General features: G+C 48.8%; 1 protein-coding gene across 1 annotated transcript; it reads left to right on the top strand.

The window, feature by feature from the left end:
* The first annotated feature begins 3,740 nt into the window (after positions 1-3,740).
* Positions 3,741-7,882, top strand: LOC104504789 (transmembrane protein 88-like). Its single transcript, XM_010149302.1, has 2 exons — positions 3,741-4,010; positions 7,613-7,882. The coding sequence occupies exons 1-2, from the start codon at positions 3,741-3,743 to the stop codon at positions 7,880-7,882; spliced, it is 540 nt and encodes a 179-aa protein (XP_010147604.1).
* The last annotated feature ends 828 nt before the right edge of the window (positions 7,883-8,710 follow it).

Below are 8,710 nucleotides of genomic sequence, written 5' to 3'. Positions count from 1 at the left end.
TGAGCTGTTGCCAAGCTACCCCTGTTGCTGCCCCCTGGGAGTGCCCTCCAACCCTCTTGGGTGTCTGGAGAGAATATTCAAGCCTCCTCCACATGCATGGTTTTGGTTGAGGAAACCCTAATTTTAGAGTAAAATGTTATGGAAATGAGTGTTTTTAAGGTGTCTGTATATTGTGGACTGTTTAGTGTGTTCACCTATATCAAAGTGTTCTGTTTTATTTATTATGTAATGCCTGTAGAACTTGTCTATAAACTTTCACTTGTTCATTATACTACATATTTTCTATTATAAACTGTATATTTTTCCGTGGTTGTATTTGTCCAACTCTATAATTTGTTCTTATTAGTTGAGGTTGCTGTTTTTATGTTTGGAATTTTATATTTTCATAGCCTTCTCCTTTTGGTCACCTATAGTAAGGTTCCTTAGTGTTTCACGTATTTTTCCCAGTGCAGGTATTTTCTAAGATGTAAACTCAATTTGGAATTTCTCTGTTACTTCTTTGCAGAGCCGGTATGGAAATTACCATTATCTAGCCCTTCACCCCTTCCACCCTGCATCGTAAACGCTCCTGCTCACGCCACTGAAGCAGGAGAATTTTTCTCAGGAGAATGTCTGAGTGTAAGCTATAGCTGTGTTTTTTTGGTTAATGCTCACCTCAGCACTTGTAGAGCATTGTGGCTCTAGGGAATTGAGATAAGCTCCGGAATAAAGGGCAATAATGTTTCTTTGGTAGTGCTTTCTGTCTCCTGGTAATGACCACAGACTCTGGAATGAGGTGTGCAGGCTCTGAAAACATTGCCCTTTTTTTTGTCTGCCTGTAGCATGATTCCAAATCCTTTTTACCAACAGACAGACTGAATTATGGTCACTGCTACTCTGATGTGGTTAACAGGGTGATGCTTTTTCTTCTGTTCACCACGCTCCTCTCAGAAATGCTGTCAGCATTCTGCAGGAAGGAGCTACAGACCTACTGCTTTCAGTTGTTGTATAGCTGTTGTTGTAAGCTTTTCCCCAGTCAAAGGTAACGATAGATTCAGTCCATCGGTGTCTGTGTAAGATTGTGAGGTGTAAAAAGAAAATTCATGAGCTGTGACAAACCACCAGGTGGTGCTGACATTACAGGGAGTAGAACAGTTACTTCTTAGCAACCAGCGTCTCTGCCCCAGCGCAGACAAGCAATGGATTTGTCTGATCATGTTCAGTCATTGCCAGTTTCAGCATCTCCGAGCAAAGATGCTCCTGTCAGAAACTGCTCGGTAACTTGTACCGTCATCAAGCGCCGTTCCAGCCTAGGGGCAGGGATTTGTTAAGGATGAGGAAATTGCAGAGGACTAGAGGCTGGGGAGTCTCCCTTACTGTGACTGGGGTCTGTCTGACACGAAGCTCACTTGGGTATTAGAAGAATCATTAGAATGTGTGGGCTTTTTCCCAGAGGCCAATGAATTTAATGCAATTGTCAGACCTTGCGCAGGCTGAAATCCGTTATCATGATAGCAAAAGAACTTTGGAATGTTTCCCTAGCTTCAGCAAAGCGTTTCAGAACGTGTGGTGTTTTCGGAGAGGCAGCTTTGTTGTTATCACGCCACCATGCCCTCACCGACAGATGGTAAACTCCCTTTGTGCTCACAAAGGAACGACTGGCACAAGGACAATGCTGTGGCTTGTGACAACAGCTCCTTATTCCAGCTCCTCCAATGCTTTTCCCAGCCCTTTCTGGCTCCTACCCCGGCCCGCAGTGAGCTCACGGGGTCACAAGTGAGCACGGGGCGAGGTGGCAGCGTGGCGTGAGAGGCCTGGTGTGGGGCTGCAGAGGGGAGCTGGGCTGCAAGCAGAAGCGCCGTTGGAGTCTGTTGTAAACCTTTCAGAACTGCTTCAGTGCCTGACATTCGAGAATGAGAAAGTAGAGGAACATCTTCCTATTTGGGAAACAGTTGTGCTTTTGACTTTGGGTGAAGAGCTGTGGTAAATGTGGTATAATCAGTTTAAAGAAGGAATTTTCAGGGATATTTTTCAGTTTGAAGGAAAACTTATTCCCTGTGACGAGCACACGCAGTGCACTGTGGCACCCAGCATGTTCTTTAGCACTGCAGCTCGTGGGGGGTAACTTAACACAAGAATTCAGCGGAAGGAAACAGGATTTCATGATGAAATTCAGCCTTTCCCATGCCTCCTTCAACCCCTCCTGCTCAGGCCTGTGCTTCTGGTTTCTCTCCAGTGCTCCAAGACTCCCCTTCGGTGCTGGCTCCAGGCAGTTGCTTCCAGTGCTTGGGTCAGTCCCTCGCCAGAGACTCCTGGTGCCTGCTGCCCGGATTTCCCACTTCTTGTCCCTGCCCTGCTCCTTCACGGGCAGCTGAGGTCACTACGGACAGAGGTTGACTTTCACCTGCTATGAATTAATGTTTTTTCTTATTTATCTGTGTGTTCCTTCTGGATCAAATCAGGATGCAATGTGCCAGCAGCGCTGTCAGTCTCAGTCTCTTTTTAACCTTCTTCCCCTCGCTGGCACGTCCACTTTTTTAATTCACTGTGAGAGAACTCACCAGAAAAAGTAAATAACAAACAAAGAGGATGAATTAAGCTCAGTGTTCCCTTCAGTGCTAGAGAAAATTCTTGAGAGAGAAATCCAGTGTAAGTCCCTAGCGCCAGCCCCTGGTGAGGAGCAGTGCAGCTTCCCTCTGCTCTGGGTGGAGAGTGGGTCCGTAATCAATTTTGTCTCTAATCAGTGATACTGATTATATAAGGCAGATGAAGCAATTGATAATTGCTGTGCCTTTGCTACAAGAATATCGGTGTGTTCTGCCAGAGATAACCATGCTGACTGCAGAAACAGAGGATTTCTGAGCTATGCAGTGATTGTTACACATTTCTCCAAGGTTTTTTAATCTAGAGAGAAACTGTAGAAAAGGAATCGGAGGCAGACTAATTAAAACTGGAACGGGAGCGTCTTGACGCGGGCATGTACGGCTGGCGTGTGGGTGGCTCTGGTGTGCTCGATGGCTTCAGCAGTGAGGCGGGTGCTGAGGATTGGCTAGCAGAGAAAGCAGGCTGCGAACGTCCCGTGTCAGCAGGCCGGCGTGAGAGCCGCGAGCCCGCGCAGAAGGACGCCGCCGCTATCCTGTGGCTGCCGGCCGCCGGGGTCACTGAAGCCCCCCACCGCTCCCGTGCGTGCTTCCAGCTCTGCAGGGTGGAACTGCTGTGCTTTATCTTCACCAGGGGGAGAGCTGAGCAGGAGTGTGTACCTGGATGCGGGGTGAAGAGCGTGGGAGCACGACCGGGAGTCGAGGAACTGTCTGAACGTGCCTACGGCAAACAGCAGCGCTCAGAGGAGGGGGAGGCTACCAGACACTCTCCGGAGGCGAGCAGCCTGTCAAAGCTAAGTAGACAGCAACTGTTTGGGATCTCTGGGGATCATAATCCTGGGAAGAACAACAAATTCAGGAGTGTTACTGATACAAAAGCAAAATAATAGCTATTGCCAAACCTCCAACAGCCGCATCTACTTTGAAGCTGAGGTTGGGACACTGCTGGAAAACGTTCTGAAAGGAAACAACCTGCGCTGGCCACAGGTGGGAAAGCAGGTGGCCACAAAGAGGCCTTTCCTTCCTTGCTCCGTTATGATTTCTGGTTGAGTGTTAATGTCCATATGTGACAGAGGCCGTAAAGGACTGCAAATTACTTCCCAGGTCTGTCGCCAGAAGCCAATAAACTACTTCGGATCACACTAGCAATCTTCTTGAAGAATGTCTGGCCAGGATACTGAGAACTTTGGAGCGGAAGACCTCTCGGACAAGTCTCGGATAGTTCCCAGCCTCCCACCATATGACATGGATGACCAGCTCCTTCCCAGGGAGCCACGGGGTGCCTGGTGCTGCTTGGCATGGACCCTGGTGGTAGTCACCATGAACTCCTTGGTCTTTGTCATGAATTTGCTCCTGATGTTCGTTATCTTCACCATTGTGCTGCTTCCCACCATCGTGGTGGTTTACTTCGGCTTCCAGTGCCACTCTCAGGTAAGAAACCCTCGCTTTTTCAGCTGCCTGCAGCCGCCTCTAAGGCCCGGCCACCCGTCAGGGGTTTGCTTTAGCCCCGGTGAACAGTGGCTGTAAAGGCAGGGGTAGACTCCCCAGCATTGGCTCTGCTTTCGTACGGAACGTGTGCGTGGGCAGGTTTTTTCATAAGGGGGTTATGTGTGTAGACTGACAAGAACAGGTTTATGGTGGTTCAAGCTCTGGTACAGGGGGGTGGTCTCACCTGCCTGGGGCCTGCGACGCAGCTATGAGCCAGGCGGGTGTGTGCGTTGGCCTAGGGAAGAGCAGGCTTTACGGTTTCCGGGCTGATTGTTAGGCAGTTGGCTGGCACCCATGCATTCCGTGTCAGTAGGCTGGCAGGGAAAGGGACTGGCAGAGCCAGGGGCTGCCTGCGACTGCCCAGCTCTGCAGGGACTGAGAGAGCATGGGACCCCCTGGTCCTGATCCCCCATGCACTGTACCTTGGAAGTGAAGTGTAAAGTGAGCAGGGAGAAATTCACAGCGTGCATGAGATGCCAGTCTTGGGGGCACACCTGAATGCTGGCAGGGATGAGCACGACACGTTTACTCCTCCCTTCATCCCCTGTTGTGGGAAATGGAAGCTTAACTGGGCAATAAAGTTGTACTCCCACGAAAATAACAAGCAGCCCTGTCCGCTGAACACGCCCCCTGCCTTGACAGAGCAGCTGCTTGCATTTACTGCCGCAGTATTTCTCTTTTCTGACCTCTGTTACTGGGAGCTGTTGACCTGTCATTCACACAAGTCCCACATGGGCTCTGACAGGCTTTGCTCCTTTCCATTTAAATAAACCCTCTGCAGTGTTTGTCACATTTGACCTGCCTAATGACTAATTAGAGAACTCGTGAAGCCCAATAGGTAACCCCCTCCTTAGACCAACCTAACATTCAGGTGCGTTCCTAAGCGTGCTGGGCAGTTTGTCACGCCTTTGTCACTGAGGGCTCTGGCTGTGTTCACGGCTGCTCCAGTCGGTTGCTGTCCTCTGGATTTCATTATTTCATTACTTAGAAATAACCAAGAAAAAAGTTATATCAATATTTTTGGAATCACTTGACCAAGCCTGGATGTGAAAAAGCAGTTTTCCTGTTCTCTCAGACAGCAACTGTTAGACCAGCTCAGTATGACTTCCCTTGTTGATTATCCTAAGTTAGAAGAGCTCTTTTACTTTCAATTTTGGGAATAAAACCCACATACTGTAGTACCTTCTTCCAGCAGACTACTGGTCTACCCACTTCACAGATTATGAACTAAAGGGAGATTACATCAGTGTGAGAATATTTACATATTTACCTGAGAAATATTGAAAGGAGAAAGCTTTTCCCCTTTTAATGAAATCTGCCCATCCTATATAATCACCCAAGCCCTTGGAAGCTCTGAGTGAGCAGATCCTGGCATGGGTGGTGGGAAAGGATCCAACCAGGGATTAGCCGCTTGCCCAGTTGAACCAAGTCAGGCTCTGCTGAATTCTCTGGAGCCGTGCATGGATATAGCTGTGGAGGTCCCACTCCACAGTGCAGGAGGAGGCACCTTCTCTGCCTAGCTGAAGTGTAAAATCATGTTTCCCAGACGCATAAGCTCAGCTCTGGGTGAACTGCTTCTTCGGCAGCACTTTTAGTACCAGTGACACTTACTCGGAGGAGTTGTGTGTGTGTGGTGAAGGTGCTCATTCTGTAGGTGGAATCTCAGTTTACTCACTTGACGCCTGTAAACCCCAGGACACAACAGCATGCTGAGACATACTGTTGGCTGCAAGCATTTGTGGCTGTGACTGCGGGAGGTGCTGTAACTTCCCAATACAGCCCTTGCGTTGTGTTGTTCAGCTGATAGCCCAGCAACATGAGTTGTCAGCCCACAGCTCCCTGTCTCAAAGCTCCCTGACAAAGGGACTGTGCTATTATTGTTTTCTCAGACCAGCAAATAGATGAGTACGGAGAAGTCTGGCTTTGAGTTTTATTGCCCTGAAATTATGACAACTCATAGCTGCTGTTACTGAAAAGATTTTCCTGCTCCTGCAAACTAATGAACAGGGAGACATCCATCATGGTAATTGTTTTCTGGAACAGGGCAGATGCAAATGCTGCTCCCAGTTGGAGTGAAGCATAATTCATAGAGAAATCATGTTCCTCTGGGCCACACAATTCCCACTGTGGCTCTGACACCTTCTGGGAATGTTTTACTATGGGATCTAAATGGGTATGATGCCCTGTGGAGGGCCTACAGAAAGCGGAAGTGGCCAGAGGGGTCCTGATGTAGCTGATAGTCACACAATGCTTCTTGAGCGTGGGTTACACTTTCCTTTTAGTGTCCATGGCTGTTAGGGTTTTTGCATGCAAAAGGGCAGGTGTGTAGAATGACTTTTGTTTTGTTGAAGAGGAAGTCTGCACAAGAAATGACCTAATAAATTCTCTCTGGAGAAACTGCAGTGTGGGCCACTGCCTTGGTAAAGTGGCTGGTCTGTCTCCACAAGTGCAATGTGGATGCAGATTCTATAAGACATGAGGGTTTTTAGGGTAGGTTTAATAGGAGTTTGCCTGTAAAGCCCTTACATCAATTTTTTCCTATGATGTGAAACTGGTCCTTGAAAATCATTCATATGGCCTTCAAATTGGACTCAAAATGGGCAAAAAGTATGAGGACTGCCTCCTGGGATTACCCCTTCCACATTCACTCTGCTCAACCCTCACCTTGGAAAACCTCAAGTTCTCCCTTGAGTGTTCTCCAGTCGACGGCTTTGAGGAGATGCAAAAGGTTTCTGAGTACAACCAAGTACGTCAGAAGTGAAAGCAACCGCCTTGCCCTTAGCTGTACGGAGCCTTTTAACACAGACTTTTCTTTGCTAGGCATAGAGAGGGACTTCAGCAGTATGGGTTGACAAGAGCAGTCCTTTGTCTTTGGGCTACTGCTTTTCAAAGCCTTCCTACCAGCCCGAGGCAAATTTCTGCACTGCAGATGCATTAGGTGGATTTTTGTTTGGTATGATGGGCTGTGGGTTTTATACTGCTAAAAGAATATGGAAAAGGAAACTTGGGGACATGTGGATTGCCTGTAGTTTTGTTAGTGCAGAACATCTGACTGGCTTGGCTCAGCACTCCTGCTGGCAGGTTAAAAGAAGAGCTTTAAATGCCACTCAGCAAGGACGAGTTTGTGTGCTGGATGCTTTGCAGCTATGGAATGACCAAGTGCTGTCTGCAGAATCTAATATCTTGCTGTATTTTATTTACATTGTTATCATTTCCAGTGTGCCACATTGACGCAGCAGCAGGAAGCCTTTTTATTTGATTTCTGCTTATCAGATGCTAAGCTGTGCTATTCTGACGGCTTACAAAGATTAGTGGTTCCTGCTTCAGGATCAGTGTGCAGAGCTCTTCTCACAGTGATGCTGGAGTAATTGAAAGCTTGTTTAAAATGTGTTGTCACATAGTGAAGCCGGAAGATTGCTGAGCCCAGCCTGGAGAGAGGGAAGAGGTGCGTCTTCCTGTGAAAGCACTAGAAATTCCAGGGACTTTGGTCACCAGCCTTACCCACTGCCAGGTCTGTGATAAGCTCTGTCTTGCTCTTCCCACAGGTGCTGCACTCAGCTGCCCGCTACTGCAAAAGCATCTTGGATGACAACAGCTCTTCTGCCCTCATTATCCTTGGCTTCATCATCATGTCCCCTCTCATTGTCGTGGCCATGGCTATCTACTGCAGCCTGGCGAGGCGTCTCCATCTCTTCATGTGCTTCCAGCCATGCAGCAGGGCTGTGTACAAGGGGGTGAAGTGGCGCTGGTACGAGGAGGGAGGCCTGTGTAGCTGTGCCAGGGGGTGGAACACCCAAGTCAAGGCCTGGGTTTGAGTTTGCAGCACCAGAGGCCCTGACCTAGCTAGCAACTGCTTCTCCCTGCCCTGTCCCTCCCCATCATCACCTCCCAGGATCACCATCCACAGATGAAGGTTGTGTCGTACCTAGATGTGCGGGGAAGGGACACCTGCTAATGAGCATCTCCTACAGCTCTGTCTGTAAGTGAGTAGGGTTCGTCCAACCCGAGGGAAATGCTGAAAACGCAAGTCCTTGATGGTAAAGACTGTGTTCAGCCCTGAAAGGAAGGGGGATTCCTCTCGGAGCACAGCCCTGTTTCCAGCCTTGATAGCATGATCTGCCTCACAAGGGACATAGAGTACGTGTGTGTAGGAGTAAACAGAGGTGGGAGCAGCTGCTGACTTTGTTACACTCCTCGGAGGGGTCTCCTGGGGAAAGGCAGCCTTCAGAGAAGCATCCAGCCGAGAGGAAGCAACTGTGGTTTTCCCAAGTGTTGGCCTGCCAGTGTTTCTAACCTCTTGCAAAGGTGTCTGTTGGTCACTGTCTCTATTGTTTGGGATCCACTACTTTCCTACCCATATGATATTCTTCCCCCACTCAGCAATCCCCCCTTTCCATAGTCTCTATCAGTGCTTATGCCCCTTTTGCTGTTTCTGAGTCAGGTCACTGGGTTGGTTGTGGAAACACTCATCCCTGGGTCTTGTTCCTGCCAGCTGCGGATCTGAAATATGCTTGTCTGGTAACGGCTGATGGTTATTAACCAGCAAGCAGCTCCTTGTCCTTTACCACGGAATGGTTTGGGCTGGAAGGGACCTTAAAGGTCATCTAGCTCCAGCCCCCTGCCATGGGCAGGGAAACCTTCCA

Source organism: Eurypyga helias, unplaced genomic scaffold, assembly GCF_000690775.1.
Source record: "Eurypyga helias isolate BGI_N326 unplaced genomic scaffold, ASM69077v1 scaffold13273, whole genome shotgun sequence".
Taxonomy (NCBI): domain Eukaryota; kingdom Metazoa; phylum Chordata; class Aves; order Eurypygiformes; family Eurypygidae; genus Eurypyga; species Eurypyga helias.
This window is presented reverse-complemented; position numbering and strand designations above follow the sequence as displayed.